This window comes from Grampus griseus (assembly GCF_964374135.1).
Source record: "Grampus griseus genome assembly, chromosome: 19".
NCBI classification, from domain to species: domain Eukaryota; kingdom Metazoa; phylum Chordata; class Mammalia; order Artiodactyla; family Delphinidae; genus Grampus; species Grampus griseus.
Window position 1 is genome coordinate 40,379,633 of NC_139013.1, and position 20,792 is coordinate 40,400,424.

The window sequence follows — 20,792 nt, forward strand, 5'->3', positions numbered from 1 at the left end:
GCTTACCAGTAATAATTTTAATTTGCTCAAGTTGACAAAGTTTGGCCAGTCACATTAGAAGGCTATCTTAGGAACCCAGAGGTGGGAGCCAGAGCCCAGAGCCCCCAGGCTAAGTGTGAAGTGAGGGGGCAAAGGAGAGCAGTGGGCTTGGATACCACACTGTGCTCAAGTTATTGCTAAAGGATGGTGAAGGGACTGCTTTGTTACAGTTCTGACTCCCTGGCCTAAAATTCGTATTCAGTAGCTATTATTTGAGCATAATTTTTGTTGTTGTTTTGCCAAGTCCCATATTACATTAAAGATTCAATTGGCACATAATTTTAATCAGCACTCAATATTTACCAAGCACTAAGGAGTCAATGGAGAACAAGATAGACAAGTTCCTTGCCCTTTTGGAACTTAAATCTACTCTCTGATTATTATATGTTAAAGTATATTTGAATATAGTCGGCTTGAGTGCTTCTTTGTGGAAAATCTTAGCTTTATCCTAGTCTTAAAATCCTGAACTGTCAGGAACCTTGCAGGTTGGTTTAACTAAGTGAGGTTACGCACACTAGGCAAAAGAACAGCAGAACTTTGGTAAGGGGGAACAGAGATAACATACCTTCGATCAGGCTTTTGCTATAAAGGTCACCACCCAACTTCTTCAGAAAATGATGTGTTTATCCTTATCATCAAAGTGTACTTGGTCAGTGAGTGGATAGTGTTTGTTATAGACCCTCATCCTCAAGAAAATGTAAGCATTGACTTCCTCATAAAGACACAGGAAAAAAATATATCACATGGTTTTCGATGATGATAAAGCACCATTTTTAATCATCTTGTTTTAAAACTTGAACAATGAGACAAGATTTGAAAAAGGTGTGTTTAATGGCAGCCTGGAACATCTCTGAAGTTACCGTCTTTGGAAGGAATAAGCGACAGGAAAGATGACTTGAATGTGAGCTGGGTACTTGATTCTATATTTGGCTTTTTGCCACTGCTGCTGTGAGACCTGTTTAAAATAGACACTGCCAAAATCAAAATCAGATGCCTTGTGTTAGTCTTAATAACATTCTCTGGTCCCTTTCCAACCCCACCACCTAATGAACTTTCAGGGTACTATTCCAAATAGCTTCCAAGTAATTGTACTGGATTATGATCCATTTATTCAGTCATTAGAAATTGATGTTTCCTCGGTAGTAAAGTCCTTGTCCTTCAGGAGTTCACAGGCTATTCAAGAGACAGGTAATACTGATGCCTACTGATAATCTAATGCGATGAGTAGTGTTAGAGGCCATGCACAGAGATCACAGGCCATCCTTGTGCTCTTTCTTAGCAGGAGACTACCCCATAGACCCACACATAGAATCTACACTGAAAACACTGCTCCCTTGTTATGACAGAGGTGCCAAAGGCTGCCTTGTCTATTTATGTCCCTTTATTTACTATATAAGAGGTTTTTTAAAAATCTCCATTATACTTATGAGGAAACTGAAGAGAAAATGTATTGTTATGCAGAGTATCCCCATAAGTTTTCATTTACATAGAAACTATCTCAGTGAGTTATTTCTAGCAGTCAGGAGTCAGTTTAGATTAATTCTATCCTTCTTTGCAAACCATCATGAATGGTCAATAAATCCTAGCCTGGAAAATTTACTTGAAAGGCATCCTCTATCTGACAAAGACCTTCATAAGTCTGTACCAATGACCTTCAAAAATTGATCTCAATTAGTGATTATTAGAGCTAGCCAACACTGCTTAATCTTCATCCTTTTGTAGTTAGATTCCTTTAGCTTCTACTCCTACTTCTTTGCCTCACTTTTTAAAAAAAATTTTTTTTTTTTTTTTTTTTTTGCGGTACGCGGGCCTCTCACTGCTGCGGCCTCTCCCGTTGCGGAGCACAGGCTCCGGACGCGCAGGCCCAGCGGCCATGGCTCACGGGCCCAGCCGCTCCGCGGCACGCGGGATCCTCCTGGACCAGGGCACGAACCCGCGCCCCCTGTATCGGCAGGCGGACTCCCAACCACTGCGCCACCAGGGAAGCCCAAGCCAAATTTTTGTCCTTCACTTCTTTGCCCTTCTGAGTACTGCCACTTGAAAATTTGTCTGATGACAAATCACAGACTTCTACAGTTAAAGAGACCTTATTAGTTTAACACCATCATTGTATAGCTAAGGAAATGGGAGTCTTAGATATATGAAGTTATTTGTCCAAGGACACACATGCAATTAGTGGCAGAGCCTGTATTCAAGCTAAACCTAATTTCCAGGCCATTCCTTTGCTTACATATTTGCTCTCCCAGGTCCTATTTTCTTATCAGATCACAAGGCTACTCCCACTTTTTCTTCAGCCTTTTGCTCCTCAGTGGAACTATGAAACTGCTCCCATACTTCCAGGTCTCTAGTAAGAAGGTACATACATCTCTTCTTGCTCTGACCATTGAGTGTAGTCCCTTACCCATAGGATTTTTCCATTTGGATGTTCTAATTTCCAAATCCAATTCCAGACCTAACCTACCACCTTCCTCCTCTATATTCCTCCTCAGCTTATTTCCAGTAGTGACAGTACTATTCTTCCTAGACTTAAAACGTTGGTGGTAGTGGCGAATCAATCCTTTCCTCTTTCCCTCTTCTTACCATCACCACACTCACTGTGAGCACCACATTTGTCCAGGTCCTTTGCATTATCTTTGTCTAAATGATTTCCACGCTCTTCTAATCTTTTGGCCTTCAAGAAGTTGAACAGGTGTTTTGAAACTGATTCTACCATTTACTAAGAAAATTGTGTGAACTGGCAAAGCCTCTGTTAACTGATATGTAAAGTGGGGTAATAGTGATCTTAAAATAATGTGAAGATTTAACTGAAATAAGATATAAATTTCGATTGTAAAGTTAACCCATGGATACCCAATAAATATTTGTGGAGCGAATGTTAGTTCCGTTCTCCTTATAGCCATGATGAGTATATGAGTTTGAAGAATTTTTTTCTTAACTACCTAAACAATAAAAAGATTAGATGGGGGGCTTCCCTGGTGGCGCAGTGGTTGAGATTCTGCCTGCCAGTTCAGGGGACACGGGTTCGAGCCCTGGTCCAGGAAGATCCCACATGCCGCGGAGCAACTGGGCCCGTGAGCTACAGCTACTGAGCCTGCGCGTCTGGAGCCTGTGCTCCGCGACAAGAGAGGCCGCGACGGTGAGAGGCCCGCACACCGCGATGAAGAGTGGCCCCCGCTCGCCGCAACTAGAGAAAGCCCTCGCACAGAAGTGAAGACCCAACACAGCCCAAAAAATTAACTAATTAATTTTTTAAAAAAAGATTAGATGTTAATATTTGAAGATTTTTTTAAAGGGGTTTGAAGCCATTTCTTTTCTTTTTTTTAAATTTATTTATTTATTTTTGGCTGCGCTGGGTCTTCGTTGCTGCACAGGCTTTATCTAGTTGTGGCGAGTGGGGGCTACTCTTTGTTGCGGTGGACAGGCTTCTCACTGTGGTGGCTTCTCTTGTTGCGGAGCATAGGCTCTAGGCACGTGGGCTTCAGTAGTTGTGGCACACAGCCTCAGTAGTTGTGGCACATGGGCTCTAGAGTGTAGGCTCAGTAGTTGTGGGACACAGGCTTAGTTGCTCCGCGGCGTGTGGGCTCTTCCCGGACCAGGGCCCGAACCTGTGTCCCCTGCATTGGCATGCAGATTCTTAACCACTGTGCCACCAGGGAAGTCCTCTTTTCCTTTTTTTAATCTTTTCTTTTTTTCTTTTTTTTGGCTGCGTTGGGTCTCCGTTGCTGCACGTGTGCTTTCTCTCTAGTTACGGCAAGTGGGGGCTACTCTTTGTTGCAGTGCATGGGCTTCTCATTGTGGTGGCTTCTTTTGTTGCGGAGCACGGGCTTTAGGCACGCGGGCTTCAGTAGTTGTGGCACATGGGCTCTGTAGTTGTGGCTCGCGGGCTCTAGAGCGCAGGCTCAGTCGTTGTGGCACACAGGCTTAGTTGCTCCGCGGCATGTGGGATCTTCCCGGACCAGGACTTGAACCTGTGTCCCCTGCATTGGCAGGCGGATTCTTAACAGCTGCAGCACCAGAGAAGTCCTTGAAGATTTCTTAAACAATCATTAGTGTCTCCTTGGTCTATGATCACTTCAAATGCTAATTATAGAGATTTTTTTTTTGTCTTGGTCTATTTTTGTTTATAACAGCTGTATTGAGATATAATTCATTACTATAAAATTCATCCTTGAAAATACACAGTTCATTGGTTTTTTAATATATTCATAGAGTTGTGCAATCATCATCAGTATCTAATTTTTACACATTTTCATTACTCCAGATAGAAACCCCATACCCCTGAGCAGTCACTCCCCATTCCTTCCTTCCCATTACTCCTGGCAACCATCTATTTATTTTCTGTCAGTTCTGGCCATTTTATATAAATGGAATCAAACAATATATGATGTTTTGTGTTTGGCTTCTTTCACTTAGCATGTTTTCAAGGTTCATCCATGTTGTAGCATGTATTAGAACTTCATTCTTTTTTTAAGACTGAATAATATTTCATTTTGTGGAATAGACCACATTTTGTTTATTCATTCATTAATGGTAGACGTTTGGGTTATTTCCAGTTTGGAGCTATTATGAATAATGCTGGTATGAACATTTGAGTACAAGTTTTTATATGGATGTATGTTTTCAGTTCTCTTGAGTATATGCCTAGGAGTGGAATTAGAATAGAATCTTTAGTTGATAAAGCAAAGAATTTTCATTTCAAAGCAAAGAGTTCTCATGGTGAGAGAACTAAAGTTTCTTATTTGGGGTGTTCCCGTCTATTTTGGTTCCTTAAGATTAAAACTCTTTGCACTGGACCTCACAGAAGACTGTGGTGCTTCCTGAGGTGCTTGGCACATCATAGAAACCAACAAAATCAAGAGCCTGTTCTGAAAGGATCAGAAATAATACAAATGCCCCCACATGATAAAGGATGTTTGCATTAGCATAGGGTAACAAAATAACCCCCAAATCTCAGTGGTTTACTCTCATCAAAGCACTTATTTTCATTTACTTTATATACAGGTGCAGTGCAGGAATCAGAAAGGGAAAACCCTCCTAAAAGGATGAAATTAAGGAAAAGTTAGATTAAGGTGAACACATTTCAAAAGTATCCTATTCTCTGCTAGAGCAAGAGCCTTTAGAGTGAGGGTAAGAACGTTTACCATTTCCTTCAGCCATTCCCCTTCCCAAACAAAATTGAACTGAAAGGTAGGGGGGGGGGTCTGGAACAACTTTTGGAGTGATGTTGCCATCCAGTTCAAGAGCAGACTTCAAGCACTGCCTTTATCTTTATAGAAAGCAATGGAAAGGGAAAAAATGTCTTTGAAATAGTGCTTGGCATTGAGCATCATATGGTCAGTCACACAGAGGTCACTAATCACTCTTCCCTTTCTTGTTTTTCAGTGAACGAGGTAATTGGGAGAGACATGTCCCAGATTTCTGTTTCCCAAGGAACAGGGGCGAGCAGGCAGGCTCCCCTCCCAGGTCCTGATTCCCTGGATTTAGGAAGATCCGACGGGCTCTAACAGCGTTCACTGCAGCCTTGTGTCCACCATCATGTACTTCTCAGCATGTTTCTCTCTTTGGACCTTGGGCTTCCAACTCTGCAACCTTCAGGATGGAGCCAGGAGTTGGGATCACCATATGTGGGGAAAGCAGCATTCCTCCAACTCAGGCCTTGTGTAGATTTTGTAAAAGAACAGGAGCAGCACAGGCTGTCTGATCTTTGGGGAAATGAGCTTTGCTTTTTATATTTAAATAGGATACTTTTATATGATGGGTGCTTTGAGTGTGAATGCAGCAGGCTCTCCATTTCAGAGGTGCTGCTTTTGCAGGCGATCTGGTTGCTTAGCTAGGATTGGTGATTTGTACTGCTTTATTGTCATTTGAAGGACTCTTTAGCTTTGATGATATTTTTAAAGTAGAAACTTTTGATAAAACCTTCCAGAGGCAAACATTAAAAAAAAATTATTCCCCCAAGCCCACACCTATGCCTTGGAAACTCAGCATGTGTCCTGAAGCCTTTCATAGATTCATAGGAAGTAAAGCCAAATGTAGCTCATACCTCTTTATAAAAGTAAACTGTTAGATAAAATGACACCATTCCAATCATTGAAGTGTTGGAATATAAAATGACATTCCAGAGCATAGCATTTTTGTAACTTTCTAGGTAATCTTCCTGTAATCTCTCCATGCTGTCTCCATGTTGAAATTGCTTTTTTTCCTCAGGGCCTTGGGTAAGATAACTACATGTAAGGGAACTTTGAAAGGTCGGGTTTCTTAGCTTGGTAGCTTTAATTTCCTGCCATCCTACATACAGGTAGACTGTGGAGTACTCTTCCCTTTTGTGTCCTCTGGTCCCAGACCTTTTCCAAGTGGAAGCATCTGCATTTGGCTGCCACAGTCTTGTGATGATTTGTTTAGGCAAATTTGCTGCTTCTAGCTTCTCTAGAGGCCAGGCTGTGTCAGAAGCTAAGTACAAATGAGCTATGCTTCAAGACAGGAGCAGAGAACATTCAGGATTCCAGATGGGACGCATTTAAGATTTACACTGGCATGGAAGGCTTTTCCCTCATTCTGTTTACAGCCTAAAATGATTCTGGCCTACCCTCCCATCTGCATGGCCTAAAAAACAGCCTTTTTCTAAAAGGCTTTGAGGCAATTCCAAAACTGAGATAGCATTCTAAACCTGACCCTCCACACCAAAGATGTCCTGGTGGTGCTGCTGGTAAGGCTGGTGCCCAAGGCGGGGCCAGCAAGAAACTCCAGCCTGCTGTCTACCAAAGGAGGTGCCCGACTTGGGTGCTCTTTTCACACCTTGCCCTTACCCCTCCCTTTAATGGGATTAGTTTCCTGTTCCAAGGCTTGGGCCTATTTCAACACCCCTGAAGTTTGCAGTATGTTTTCAAATGAAATGTACTTTTATTCAGGAAGCAAATTTTCTGAGTGCCTACATGTGAGACAGTGTGCTGGGCTGGTCAAAGGCTTGATGCTATTATTGGAGGGGATTGTGGGTCCTAGATGCCAGGACTGTCTACTGAGGCCAAGTGAGGCCTGGGTGGAGGGAGCCAGCTCATTGCCTACCACCTCTAGTCAACCAGTTAGGAGCTATTGACCCAGGATGAGGAAGTAAGGTCCTTTTTTTTTTTTTTTTTTCCTTTAATCCATGATGTTTTAGATATCTCCCTAAAATTAGTTAGAAAAAAATGCTTGTACTTCAGCAAATCACTCTAGTCCTTCTTGGAGCCTGGTGTTGTCACATTTTCTTTGAAAGTGAGTTTTGTGTCACAGTGTGGATAGTGAGATTTGCTTCAGGGCCTGTGGTTGGAAGCCCAGAGTTTCCTTTGGAGGGTTTGCGGTGGCTGGCCGCCTTTAGATGAAGTTCCAGAGAGTTGGCCAGACTTGCCTCCACCCTCTTGTCCCTGGTGTAGCTGCCTCACATGGGGTTCTTGCAAGAGCTTCCCTTGCAAGACCCTTTGGGGGTTGCTCTGCTGCCCTCAAGAATAAAAGCCTCTATGATACAGAGTTGCTATGCACCAAATTTTGATGCCTTTTAAATACCTTGATGCCTGTAGCACTAGAAATGCTCTTTCCTATTTAAAATAAAAATTAAATTTTAAAATAGAGCTTTGTATACTATGTAAGCAGTTTTGTATCAGCTTTGTAAAAGCTTTGGTGTAAAAGACAGTATTTTTTGGTTTTGTAGATAAATACCTTAATTTTTGTGCAACATAGTGGTGTTACAGCACACATCCATTGGACTATGCAAATTGATTTCTAGTAACAGCACTGAGCAACTGGGCATGTGCTAGGACCCACCCCTTCCCCCTCCAACCCATGCTATATCTTGGGTTGAGGAATGGGATGAGCAGCCTTCTGCTTACTGGAGATGCACAGAGAAACGTGGCTGAAAACAGCTAGGAACAGATGTTTTTGGGTTCAAGTGTGGTGCTGCTGCCCGGGGTGCAACCCACCCCTGCCCAGGGTTAGCCACTATCACCAGAGCTCTGCTGAGTCTGGCTGTAAAGCCCTGTTTTTGATAATCAGAACAGATGGTCATCTGTAAGGTTCAGATGGGTTCAAGTTGAAACCTTGTATTTTATAAAATGGATGATGTTCAATTAAGGAACTGATTCTCAGTTATGTTTACAGCACTTGACATTGTGTTTTCTTGTACATTTTGTATTTTAAAACCTTTTATAGGAGTACAGTGCTCCTTATACAAATACAAAGGGAAGAAGAGCCAGCAATTCAGGCTCCTCAGTTACAGTGCTGAAATAATAAACGGTGACAGGTCAACAGTCTCCTTGAAATCTGCCTGAGTGTTCCTCTGCATAGGGCTGGTGTGGAGCCCCTCACTCTGTGCCAAAGTGAAGGGCACTTTGGCTTTTAAAAAGTCCACTTGGTTGGGAACCTTTGTTTATTTTACGGAGGAGAGGGTAGAGTTCCAAATTCCTTCCGAAGCTTCAGTTCAGCACCCTCTAATGGGTGCAAAGGACATTCCAAGGTGTCTGCTGAGTTCAGGACAACTGACCTGCCCAAGGTGTGCATGAAAAGTAGGCAGAAGTCCCTTTAAAAGTCAAGCCTGAGTTTTTGTGTGAGGGCCTCCTGCCCCCTATTGTCCTCTGAGGATATTGCAATGCAGTCCATCAAAACAAGCCTGTGATTTTTGCCATCTGCCATCTATTCTTTGTGTCAAGCTAGAGGGGGGCTAGCATCCTTAGGTGGGACCACCCCTGGTGCAATGTGACCACGGAGGTCAGTATCCTGGGGACTGGGGCCAGCGCTCTCTGCCCCCCTGCCCCCCACCAGAAGGGACAGGGGAAGGTAGAACATTGGGATCTTTACTCAGAAGTCCCCTGGAGTCATACGCTGAAGGCACCAGGGTTTACATTTTTTAAAAAGAAAGCAAGCCTGCTATGGACATCAGCCCTATGGAATCTGTAGGCATGGACCATAGCCAAAACAGAACAAAGGCTCTCTGCTACTTAAGAGGCCCAGATCAGACCACTGGGAGCAGGGTGGTGACATTCCACCCCCAGCCCTGCATTCAGGGTCCAGCCATCATCTTTGGGATGAACACACAGAGTAATAAGTAGCGGGGATGGAGCTGGGGCTTGAGCTCCTCTGGGGGCTTTCTGAGAATTTTGACAAGCCAGAAAGAAGCTACCAACCAGGTTGAGGGCGCTGGTTCTCTGGATGCAGGAGAGTCCTGTTAGCTGAGGACATCAGCCAGCTCTTACCTCCTGGCTCCCTCACCTACAAACACACCCATTCTTTGGGGGCCTGTAGCACAGTGCGAGGTGGGTCACCAACAGGCATCAGACTGGTGTAGTCATCAGGGGCTAGCTGCAGAAGTGACAGATTATTTAGGCAGGGAGCTCCAGGCTCAGCCAGGTTCCCAAGCCCTCCAGCCACACCTCACCTGGTAGGCCTGGAAGATGCTGAGCAGATCCTTCATACCAGCTGTGTATGGGACACCCTGCATACGGACCAGGGCTCCTGGCTGGGACAACACTGAGGTGGGAGCAGAGGCCAGGGCAGCAGGGGGCGTGGTGAGGTAGCCCACAGTGGTGGGGGAGACTGGGGGGCTAGGGTAGGAAAGGCAGGGATTTAGTAGTGCAGTGCCACCTGTGGCCTAGACCAAGACCTACCTGCCTCTTCCCTTGCCTCTGCCTTGTGTTTGGTTCATTTCCTCCTCCCTAATACCCCTGTCTCTACAGAGTCGTCTCTGTTCTAGTTTGTAGATGGCATCAGGCAGCCCACATCTGTCACTCCCTTGTCGTCTCAGAGTAAAGTCGAAGTTCCGGCAGACCTTGAGTTATTTGGCCCAGGAAGGGGATCATGATCCTCCCCCAAACCAGGACAAGGGGGCAAGACAGTGAAGTAATCTTAGCAGCAGGGTACCTGGGGTAGTAAGCTGTGTAGTTCATGTAGAGTTGAGTGGCTGGCCCTGGGTAGTAGGCAACCGGGGTGGGGGCAGCGGGCACCCTGGCGGCTGGGAGCAGTGCTGAAGAGGGATACAGAGCTGCTGTCTCAGTGGGAATGAGTGTTGGGGTGGCCTGGAAGGTGGCGTAGGTGGGCGGTGAGAGGCCTAGAGGCAGAAGTAGAGAGCGTATCTGCAGGGAGCCCAGCACTGCCCTGGGTGGGGCAGCCAGAAGGGAGTCCCCACCGTAGAAAGTGAGGGTTATAACATCCTGGCCCCCACATGCCTCCTTCTTTCCCAGCCCCCTGGGACACTCACAGGGCAGCTTGCAGGGTGGAGGGGACATGCCACTGCGGCCCAAGGTGCCCCCCATTAGGACATGGCTCATCTCCTCTGTGGAGCAGGGGACCACCTCCACATAGCGTTCCTTCATTGCTTTCTTATGGCAACGCTGAGCAGCAGCTAGGGCCCGCTCTGCTGATGTCATCTGGATGAAGGCATCACCCGACGGCCGGCCCTGTGCACACCATCTTGTAAGCAGTCTGTCGTGTACAAAAATGCCTTCCTCCCAATCACACACCCCTCTGTAACTAAGTGTGCTCCCCCACTGGACGCAGCTTTACCTGCTGGTTGAGTACCATGTGCACACCATGGGGCCGAATGTCAGCCGCTGCCTCCCCCAGAAAGCTTAGGATGTCTTCGATGGTGGCTGTGTAGGGCAGGCCTCGAAGGCGTACACAGTCTCTCCCGGTCCCAGCTGCCAGTGGGAAGGGGATAGGCAGCAGTGGAGCAGTCAGTGTGGGAAGGAGTGGGCTGGAGGCATAGCGGTTCAGGACCTAGTAAGGAAGGAAGCAGCAGGCTGGTTATGCCAAGTAGGGCAGGGCCAAGGAGGGCATGGAAGGGACACCCTGGAGAAGCACACGGGGGTAGGGGGAGCCCTGGGTGGCTCACCTGCTGCACCTCGGCTGCAGTGCTCCGGAAGAGTTCAATGTATCGCTTACCCAGCGTGCCCTTATGCCTGCGTAATGCAGCCTGTGCCAGCTCCTCACAGGCGAAGAGGGCAAAGGCATCACCAGTGGGCCGGCCGTCAGGGTGGCGCACAAAGAGCAGCCCATCGGCACCCCCAGTCACTGGGCACTCTGGCCCCAGGAAGCCTAGCACATCTGCTGGCCCAGCCGAGAAGGGCAGTCCCCGCAGCCGCAGGATCACTTGGTCTTCGCGTGACAGGAAACGAGCCACCTCTAGTGAAGTGCCTTGGTGGGGGGCGTGGGAGTCACCTACTGACTTCATTTGTGCCCTTCCAAATACCCACCCACACCTAGCACACATGGGAGCAGAAAGGCAAGGGGCGTCAGGGAAGCAGGACATGGATCAAGAACCAGGGGGATCTAGATGCTGTTGGGAGCACACTCACCCCCTGCGATCTTTACAAACTCCTCTCCTGTTGCTTTATATACCTGTGGGAACAGCCCATGAGTTTCATGCTTGCCTGGCCTCAGCTCTGCCCTGCTCCGCTCCCAAGCCCAGAGCCCCACCTCAATATAGCGGACACCCATGTGGTGCTTGTGTCTCTGCAGTGCTAGGTCCCGCTGCTCGCTGTCCACAAAACGGATGAGGGCCTCACCATTTCTGCGGCCCTGGGCATTGAGGCACAGTGCTACACCACCCCTGTGGAGCCAGTGCTGCGTTAGTGCCTCCTGGGTAGGCCTGCCCTCCTGGGTCCACCCGTGCTGCTGTACCCACCTGGCAATATTAAGCCCCGTGAAGAATCTAGCCACGTCCTGGTCTGACGACTGCCAGGGCAGGCCACGAGCCCGAACCACAGTCTCGCTGTCCACCACGTCGGCCTTGCTGCTGTGGGGCGGGGCTCAGTCAGAGCTGTCCAGCTGGTGTCACCCCCAACCCTGCCCCCTCACTCACCAAGGCCCTGTCTCATATTTCTGCTTTACCACTTCGGGCTTCGAAAACAGTTGACCTGAGAGGAGATGGCATGGGGGTCAGCAGGGTCTGGTGGAGGGGGGTCTCCCCACCAAGCGCTGCAAAAAGAGGACAGTTGAGGGGGATGAGGAGGTAACAAAGGGGCTTTCACCTTGTGGTCTCTCAGAGGTGAAAAATGGGGAGGGGAACTTGGAGGAAGTAATAGGCAGGCAGTCACCCAGCCCTGAGAACAGGTGAAAGGTGGTGAGAGGAACCTTACCGCTGGGTCCATCAAGCAGGTGGAGGATGACAGCTACCATTGTCTTCACTTCCCACACCCCAAAATCGTCCTCTGTGGCATCCGTCTCCAGCCCCAAGTCTATGAGCAGAGAACTCACAGTGAGGAAATCCCAGCATGAGAGGGCAACTAGCATGTCCCACCGAGGTTCAAGTCCCCTACACAGACACATGCAGAATCCTGGCAAACACATTTGTTTTGGCCCAGCTCATGGATCCTCTTAAAGATCCCCAGCCCAGACATATGTAGACATATGCCCACATTCCAAATGTGCACAGGCACAGAGACATGCAGTCAGGGACTCAGCAGGTAATGTAAACTTGCATGTGTTCATTCAACCCACCAGCATGCACATACTCAGAGACATTCAGCCTACAGCCGCCCCTCCACCGTAATCCTGCTAGGTCACAGATACCCTGTGCCATGGTGGCCACAGTGAGGTCCCTGGCAGGGTGGGTGCTCGGGTGCTGCACGTGGAACTCTCTGCGGAGGTCGTAGAAGGAGAAGAAGGTGTCGGGGAGCGCCAGGTTCTGGGGGCACATGGGAATGGGGATGAATGGGGGAAACTGAGCTGCCCTGCCCACCCCCGTGACAAGAGGGGTCCTAGGAACCCTACCCCCTGTTGTGCCCTCAGTGGTGGCATACCTTCCTGGAGGCCTCAGGGTGCAGGACCTGTCGCAGCAGCTGCTGCCCATCAGTGCAGAGCGTGTAGGGGCCCCCGCCCAGCAAAGCCACATCCCCGCTCACCAGTTGTGAGAACTAGGAATAGGGAGCGGAGAGAGACAGAGGGACTCACAGCTAGGTGGGCAGGGGGAGGGAGGGCGCAGGCTTGCAAAGCTGGTTCAGCCAGATGTTCAGCCCTACCCTGCCTGGGGAGGAGGTGGCTATGCCTGTTGGGCCTGGCTCTGTGTCCTCCTTCTCCCCCAGTCCACTGTCACCTTCTCCAGGCCAAATGGGAGCAGTCACATATCACCCAAGCCCCCATCACACACACTCCAGGAGTCTGGAATGGGGCCAGAGCAAACACCTGGTGGAGTAGGACAAGCCAGGTGGGAAAGGGCGGGGCAAAGCAGGTTAAACCTGTCCCTGACCAGGCACCACCCTCAGGTGGGGGAGGCCCAGTCCTGCCTGAGGCCCGGCCTGCTCATGGTCAATGGCAGCCCCGCCCCTAGGTCTGACCAACTGAGGGGCAGAGAAACTCCAAGGACAGAACTGACAGAGCTCCACACCTGGACGCCAGGGGCAGCATGAGCTTTGACCCAGATCTTATCGACCGGCTGGCACTGAGTTGTTTGCTCATAGAGGGGGCGGAAAGCTGCCTTGCCCCTCCCCCATCCTCTATCCCTGCTGGAGAACTGGTACAAGCACAAACCACAGGCCCAAGAACCTCTTCTAACCCCAGCTTTACAATCTGTGCCTGTTTCCTCATCAGGAACCACCAGAGTTGTTGGACGATGAAAGAACTTGTGCTAGTAAAGCACTTTCACTCATTCCACTCAAGAGTCAGGCACAGGGTGAGCCCAGTAATGAAGATAAGAAAAACAGCAAAGGGAACCGACTCCCACTTCAGCCAGGGCCGGGAGGCACCCCAGGCCTTTGCACTCAGGAGGCAGGTAGCCTCCAGGCGGGGTCCGGACAGCGCCCACGCCTGGCCAGCCGGCCGAGACAGGCCTGGACGAGCAGCTTACACCTGGCGGCGCCTGCCTCCTGGGCAGAAACCGCCCTACGCCCCTGCTCCAGCGTCTTCCTGGCGGATGGGTGGGCCGAGGACGCAGGCAGCAGGGACCGTGACCTATGGCCAAGTCTGGGCCCCTCGGCCCTTTCAGCTTCCGGCTGCTGTTCTGAGAGACCTGGCCGGGCAGGTCCCCAGAGGCGTCTCAGTCTAGCTCTCCCGCAGGCCGGGGACTCTGGGAGGGGTCTCGCAGCCTCCATCTCCACCCCCTCAGTAGGAGTGGACCACTGGAAAGTCTGAAAAGACGCCCCCCTAGGAATGGCCGGCACACGCGGACACACGCACACACGGGAGTCGCTGAAAGTTTCAAACAACAGGAACCCGTCCTACCGCCCCGGCCAGTTGGTTGTGGTGCGCCAGGCCTCGCCTCCTGCCGCCTCTACCGCCGAGAAATGTCCCTGCAGCCCGGCCGGGCCTCCATTCACCCCGGCCCCAGCGCTCACCTGCTGCAGCACCTTGTCCAGCGGCTCGGCCCGCGCCAGGCTGTCGGCGCTCAGGCCGCTCGCCTCGCGACACTGCGGGCTCAGCGCGGCCGCCTCGGCGCGTACCAGCGATTTATGCAATGTCCCCACCTGCGAGCGGCGGGGAAAACCGATCAGCCGCTGCGCCCCTCGGATCCTGAAGCTCCCTGGAGATCCCACCGCCCTCTTTCCACCCTACCTGGCGGCTCCGCGGCTCCACCACTTGCCAGACTAGGAGGATTAAGTCGGTCTCGTCGGAGCCCAGGTCCTGCCCCAGCGCACCCGCCGTGGCCCCGAACAGTACTACCAGGGGTCCAGGCCCGGGACGGGGGTCGGCAGCGGAGTCTGCGGCGGGGTTCGGGCCTGAGGGCGGTGGCTGGGGTGGCGGCGGAGTCATGGCCGCAGAGGGAGAGTGTGCTCGACCAGACAGACACACGCGGACCGACGAAGCGCACACACTCACCGACCGACGGCAGACGCGTTTCGGCTTAGGCGGGACACCGTGTGTTATGGGCGGCACCTGCGGCCCGGCTGCCGCAGTGGGCGCTGCTGAGACCCGCCCAAGGCGCCCCGCGGGGCGGGGCGGCTACCGGCCCCCGCCCTCTCTGGGCGAGTTACCTGTCGGCCCCGCCGGCCACGTGACCGAGGGCGGCCCCCGGGAACCATGGGGGAGGGCCGCTAGACTCTAGGCCCTACACGCGCACACTCACAAGGCTGGCCTGGGCTCGCGCTCCCCCAGCGGGCCCTGCCTGACTTCTGCGGCGACCCCCCTCCCTCTCCGCTCCCCCACCGGGCCTCCGCCAAGGAAAGAGTAAAACCAGGGGCCTTTTTTAGTCCGTAAGGGTCCTTTGGACTTGTGAAAATCACCAGGAGGCAGCCTGGAGGCTGTGGGGGTCACGACGGCGGGTCTGGAGGGGTAAAAGAAGTCACCCAAGGTGAAAGGGGCCGGTAAGAGTTATCAGGTATCACCCAAAGGCTTGTAGGGGGGTCGCCAGAGGTCGACTGGTGTGGGGGGAGGGTGGCAGGAAGCACAAGAGATCATTAAACCCATTTGAGTATTCACCAGAGGTCAGTGGAAAGGGTTTGTGCACACAAGTGCGAAGGCTGGGCCTCAGCCTGGCTCCAGGAAGTGCCCGCGATGCCAAAGAGCGGTCGGAGGTGCGCAGGCCTCGGTGCTGGGGAAGGAAGAAGCGCGTCTCCCCCATCCCCGGCCCCAGCTCCCGAGAGCGGCTCCCCGGCGCTGAGCCGGATGGTCCCGGCAAGGAGCCTCACCCCTACCGCACGTGAGGCCTGCCGCCTCTTTTCGCCCTTCCCCCTTGACAACAGGCCTGTTGCCTGGAGATGTGAGCGTGCTGGCCGGTGGGGGCTAGAGGCAAAAGTGCAATGTGCCTAAGGGAGCCGCAAATTCTCCATCTCTTCTTCGGACAGCCCTTCGTGGAGGGCTCCCAGCACACTTTCGCCCTGTCGGGCTTGGTGAAGCTCCTTTACGGCGAGTTTCCAGGCCGCCCCGGATTTTCCCGAATTCTCCCGTTTATGTGACTGAGAAACTGAAGAAGAATCCGGCGGGAAGAAGGGGCTCCAGCCCGGCAGGAGCAGACACAGAGGGTTGCCAAGCCCGAGACGGAACTGGGGCGGGAGCCGCACCTCACGCTTTCGGACAAGCTGGGCGCTACGTTCGGACCTTCAGACAACTGAGAGCGAAAGAACCCGGCGTAGAGGAAGGGCCTCCGAGGCCTTGCCCACTAATTCAAACTGCACCGCGTCCCCATTTGGCGGATAAACAGACTGAGGGCGTCCGGCACACGGCGGCTGGAAGGGAGAGGTAAGTAGACTGGGTTTCCAGCGGTTTCGAGCGACCAGCCCTTCCCCTTGTGGTGTAGGCGAATGACCACGCTCCGCTGTCCTTGGTAAGACCGCCACCCTACTGCCAACCCGCTTGACCCCACCCCCGGAGGCGCTAAGCCAATCAGGCCCGGGGGGAGGAGGAAATGCGCTCTTCGGGTACCACCCTCCTCTAGATAAGCTTGGAATGTCAAATATTTGTTCGGTGGGCGGGGCGCAACTGCGAGTTAAGGCCCCTCCCCCACCCAGCCAGGAGCTCGCGTGCGCCAGGCTAAATCGGGCCTTCCTCCCGGCCACGCCCTTGCAGCTAATTGCACTTCACCCCAACAGCACCCCAGCCTCTCCTAAAACTTCCCTGGCGTGCATTGCCCCTTGTCAGGCTCCAGGCTGGGCTCTGCTCCAAGACGACAGAGCCCCGGGCCATCCCGGCGCTACCTGATCTAAATCTCACCCTTCCTGGTCCCCCCATCCATTCAACCTTCAGACCTTCGCGCTGGGCCCTTCCATATTCTTCCTTCAGCGCGGGTCTCAAAGCCGGGTTCCCGGGGAAGCCTCCCCCTCGAGGTGCCGTCCTGAGCGCATTCCCATTGGAGAGGCATTCATGCGTGTACAGGTCCCTGCGGGGTAGTAACCCCAAGCGTGGGGCGGCTCCCCCAAAACTCCCGTGCACCTGTCCAACCGCCTCCACCTACATGACAATTCCCGATGTTTGGACTCTTGAAAAACTAAATTCGTTAAAACAACCTTAGGCCCCCTGCTTTGCTGAGCTCCCTTACTCATCTTCAGATGGGTCCTCCCAGATCACACCATTAATACTAAACAACCCGCACTCCTGTCCCCCAGCCGGCTCTCATCTCCTTTCTGCCAGCACTAAACTAGCTACTAACAAGATAAATCGTTTATTGTCTCCCTACCCCACCATCCACCCACCCGCGAGAATATCAGATCCTGGAGGAAAGGCTCAACCCCAGAGCCTATCACTGGGCCTGCCAGGCACATAGTAGTAGCTCAAGAATGAATGAATGGTTGACTAAGCTCTCTTCCCGTATCCACAGGGCCTTTCACTAGAGTCTCGTCTGTGCCCTTTCCTCCCCTCCCAACACACCCTTGCCCTAGTTAACCTCTGCCCTCCCTCCAAATTTTCCTCTCTCAAGGCACATCCCTCCTTAGCAGGGGTCCCCACTGTAGTTTAAGATTTTTGTATTTCACTGATAAATGTCCCCCAGCCCCACACCGCTACTAGCTAGTGTTCACGAATCACGAATGAATGAAAAGGAGATACGGTACGCGGGAGGAATCAGCGAGGCTCCAACGGCAAACCGTACTCTGGGTACCTGGGAAAAAGGAACTTGGTCCCTCGAGCCTGCCCGCAAGCTAGCGGAATCCCATCCTCACTTCAGCCCTTGGAAGCCTGCTACTAAGGCAGCCGGCGCTCCAGCCGAAGGTACGTGAAAGTCTGGGCAGATACAGGGTGGAGTTCCTCACCAGGGGAGTGTGGCTCTTCTCGTGGACTTCCAGGGCGTGTAGGAATGGTGTAAAACCCCCTCCTTGTTCCCTCCTGGGAAATATTCCGCTATCGAAGAGGATTCGACACTGGGTGCTTGCTTGGCGATCCACACTCGCCGGCCCAGGCCCATCCCCACCCTCGCGGTCAGCGGCCCCCAGCTGGGCCAGCTGCGACCCTTCCTTACTTCCCAGGCCTCCAGAGTAGCAAGCGCACTAGGTTCCCCTGGGGTTCGCATCTCCACGCCTTTGCCGCCGAATAGCCTCTGAGTACCCACCAGAGGGCGCACTGACTCTGTAGACGGAGCCAGGTGTTGCGGGGCAGGGAGGAGGAGCTGGCACTGGAAGGCTCGACCGGAGGACGCCCCAGGTGAAAGGGGAAGCCCTTGACACCGCCCCCCAGGCCACTTAGCTCCCGCTTGAGAGTCTTCGAGGCTCCTGGCTCTCTGGACATAGGCCAGGATTTTAAGCTTGGTCTTCAGGGCCCTCAAACGGCTCTGTTCCACTTTCACCCACCACTGTGCTCTACACTGCTGTGATTCTTCTGGTCTACAGACTGCTGCACATGCTAAGCTCCCTGCCTGGAGCACCCACCTACCTCATCATCCCTTTGTTTTCCTGGCACACTCCTACTTATCCATCAAGACCCATCTCTAATAATTCTTCTTCCAGGCAGCCTTCCTTGATGCCTAGACCAGGTTAGAGGCCCTGTTCTGGGCCCCTTGCCCCAGGGTTCTGTCATTATTGGGTCAGTGTTGGCCTCTCATGACTCTAGGGAGGCTCTGGCAGCAGAGGAATAGGAGGCTGCTGAGCTGTGAGCTTTAGGGAGAATCATTTGCCTCCAAATAGACTTAGCTGTGGCTACCACACCAGCTTAGAAGCCCTGGTGTTGATTGGGTTGCCCCAAGCCCAGCCACCCACCTGGTTCAGGTAGGGAAGCTTGGAGCTGGGGCGAGGGAGGGGTGGTTGCAGAGGGCCCAGTTACAGAGGAGGGCAGAGGCTGCTGGCTGGATTCTCACCTGAGGAAGATACCACAACTGGCCTGGCTCCTCAGTCCCACCTCTAGCCTTTGCTCAGAATGTTCTGCTCTACAGGAACACTCTCCCTCTTTCCCAGAATTCACATCCAACCTGTGGACCTCTCAGTCCCTTATCTTCTTCTCTAGGTCTGACAGGCACCAGGACCCTATCTTGGAAAGGGAGAGGGTTATAGAGAAGGGGGTTCATCACTCATTGATTCAACATATATTGAGCACCTGCTGTGTGCCAGGGATTATGCAGGTGGTAACCGAGGAGGACAAATGAGGGGCTTGCTCTTCCAGCAATTATATTCTAATGGGAGCTAGGCAGGAGCTGCTTCAAAGCCAGTGATCATGTCTGGGCTGAGACCTAAATCAGTTGGGTCCCCAAAAGTGGAGTCTGCAAAGTGGTCCCAGTGCAACAAGTGCAGAAGTCCTGAGGGAGAATGAGGATATCCTGTTCTAGGCAGCAAGGAAGCCATTGAGGCTGGAGATGAGAGAGTTGGGGAAGAGGGAGAGTAGAAGTTGGGGGAAACCAGAATACCCGCCAGGGTCCTCACTCACTGTGAGTGAGGTGCATATGATGCATGCAATGAGAGGGTCATAAATGGGGTTAGGTGGACAGTGATGGGGCCTGATTTAATGTTTAATGCCACAGGAATAAGGGCATAAGTTAGGACATCAGTAAGGAGGCTAGTATGGAGATGAGGGTAATGTGGCTTTGGGATGGTAGAGCTGGCAAAACTTGGTGACCACCTAGTTGTGCGTCTGAGACTCAAGGAGGTATCTTTAGTCCAGGATGACCCGGGGTCTGCAGCCCAGGGGATCATGTGAATGATGGGGTCATGGTGAAAATGAGGGAACCTCACCCTCTGACCCCTCTCCACAGTGCCAGCACTGGTTATTACTGACCAGACCTTGGCACCCCCTGCCCCAATGGCCATGGTCCTATCATCTTCAGGGCCTATGGGAGTGGGGCAACAGGGAACTGCTCCCAAGAACAGGGCCACCCTTTGAGAAGCCCATGGGCATCTGAGGCTGCAAGGCTGACAAGACATTCAGACTGTGGCCAGAGTCCAAGGCAGCCCAGGCTGTCCCGATCCGTACCCTACCCCCACTTAACCCGTGGCTCTGGACTCCTGCCTGTCCTAGCCCTGGCAGAAGGGTCTCTATTGTCTCTCATACTGGGCCTGCACCAGATTGGTCCTCAGCAGCCCCTCTGCTGGGGCCTGGGATGGAGGTGAGGGAGGCAGGGGTTTTGAAAGGGGGTCACTGGGCCAGGGTCTGAGGTGGGAGATAGTTGGACCTTAAGAGAGGAGGGTATTCCAACCACGAATGTGTTTCACTAAAAGAATATAGGAGGGGCAGGCCAAGATGGTGAGTAGATTCATTGAGGGTCACTGCAGAGAGGCTGGAAAGGGTCAGCCGTTGACCAAGAGGAAGAAAGGAAGGAAGAGAGAGAGGGAAGGAGGGAGGAAGGAAGAGAAGGAAGGAGGGAGGAAGGAAGGGGCAGGATAGAGGTCTTGGGACCAGCCAGGGATGACCAGGGTATTGACTGGCTCTCAGGAGGGGGTGTGTGAAGGATCAAGACCTCCAGTCTCCAAACATGCTGGTCACCCTATTCCGGAGTGACACATGGTACCAGAATATTACTGGTTGTCAAATCTTTGCCCACTCTATCCACCCCGATTCCATGCACAGAGAGTCTGTGCCCTGTCTGGATCCCCGGTTTGCGTGGGGTGGGAGTGGTAAGGGGACATGAGGTCCCAACACCCCTTCCGGTCTTCAGGGGAACTAACCGATGGGCTGGCGCAGGATTGAGGCTCAAGCCCTCTCTTAACCCGACGAGCAAACTGTTTAGTCGGCGGGTGTGTGTGTGTGTGTGTGTGTGTGTGTGTGTGTGAGATACTACACTCCAGACCCTGAAACAGGCGGACTGAACTCTCACTGGGAAGCGAAACACGCTGACCTGGCCCCTTCCCGGGCAGACAGCAGGTGGCCCCTGGGCCAGTGTAGCTTGAACCCAGATGCCCTCGGGGCAGGGTACAAAGAACCGACTTGGGAGTTGCCCAAAGGTC

General features: G+C 52.1%; 2 protein-coding genes across 5 annotated transcripts in view; one reads left to right on the forward strand and one right to left on the reverse strand.

Moving 5' to 3' along the window:
- Window positions 1–8,997, forward strand: part of NFATC3 (nuclear factor of activated T cells 3) — a 134,363-nt gene extending 125,366 nt beyond the window's left edge. Inside the window, 1 exon segment of the mRNA XM_082676080.1 lies at window positions 5,422–8,997. Coding sequence (XP_082532206.1) covers window positions 5,422–5,543 — 122 coding nt within the window. The 3' untranslated portion in view covers window positions 5,544–8,997.
- ESRP2 (epithelial splicing regulatory protein 2) lies at window positions 877–14,833 on the reverse strand. 4 transcript variants are annotated; one of them, XM_082676083.1, is made up of 15 exons: window positions 14,551–14,833; window positions 14,334–14,462; window positions 12,804–12,917; window positions 12,574–12,688; window positions 12,141–12,239; window positions 11,864–11,918; window positions 11,687–11,797; window positions 11,479–11,611; window positions 11,358–11,400; window positions 10,895–11,196; window positions 10,567–10,779; window positions 10,262–10,460; window positions 9,925–10,111; window positions 9,443–9,608; window positions 877–1,010 (listed from the first exon to the last, which is right to left on the reverse strand). In XM_082676083.1, the coding sequence occupies exons 1-15, from the start codon at window positions 14,746–14,748 to the stop codon at window positions 999–1,001; spliced, it is 2,076 nt and encodes a 691-aa protein (XP_082532209.1). In that variant the 5' UTR covers window positions 14,749–14,833; the 3' UTR covers window positions 877–998. The 4 variants fall into 4 exon arrangements, with proteins under 4 accessions (XP_082532209.1, XP_082532208.1, XP_082532207.1 ...); XM_082676082.1 differs by lacking the exon at window positions 877–1,010 and adding an exon at window positions 9,016–9,366 and having other exon boundaries at window positions 11,687–11,794; XM_082676081.1 differs by lacking the exon at window positions 877–1,010 and adding an exon at window positions 9,016–9,366.
- Window positions 14,834–20,792: the final 5,959 nt, after the last annotated feature.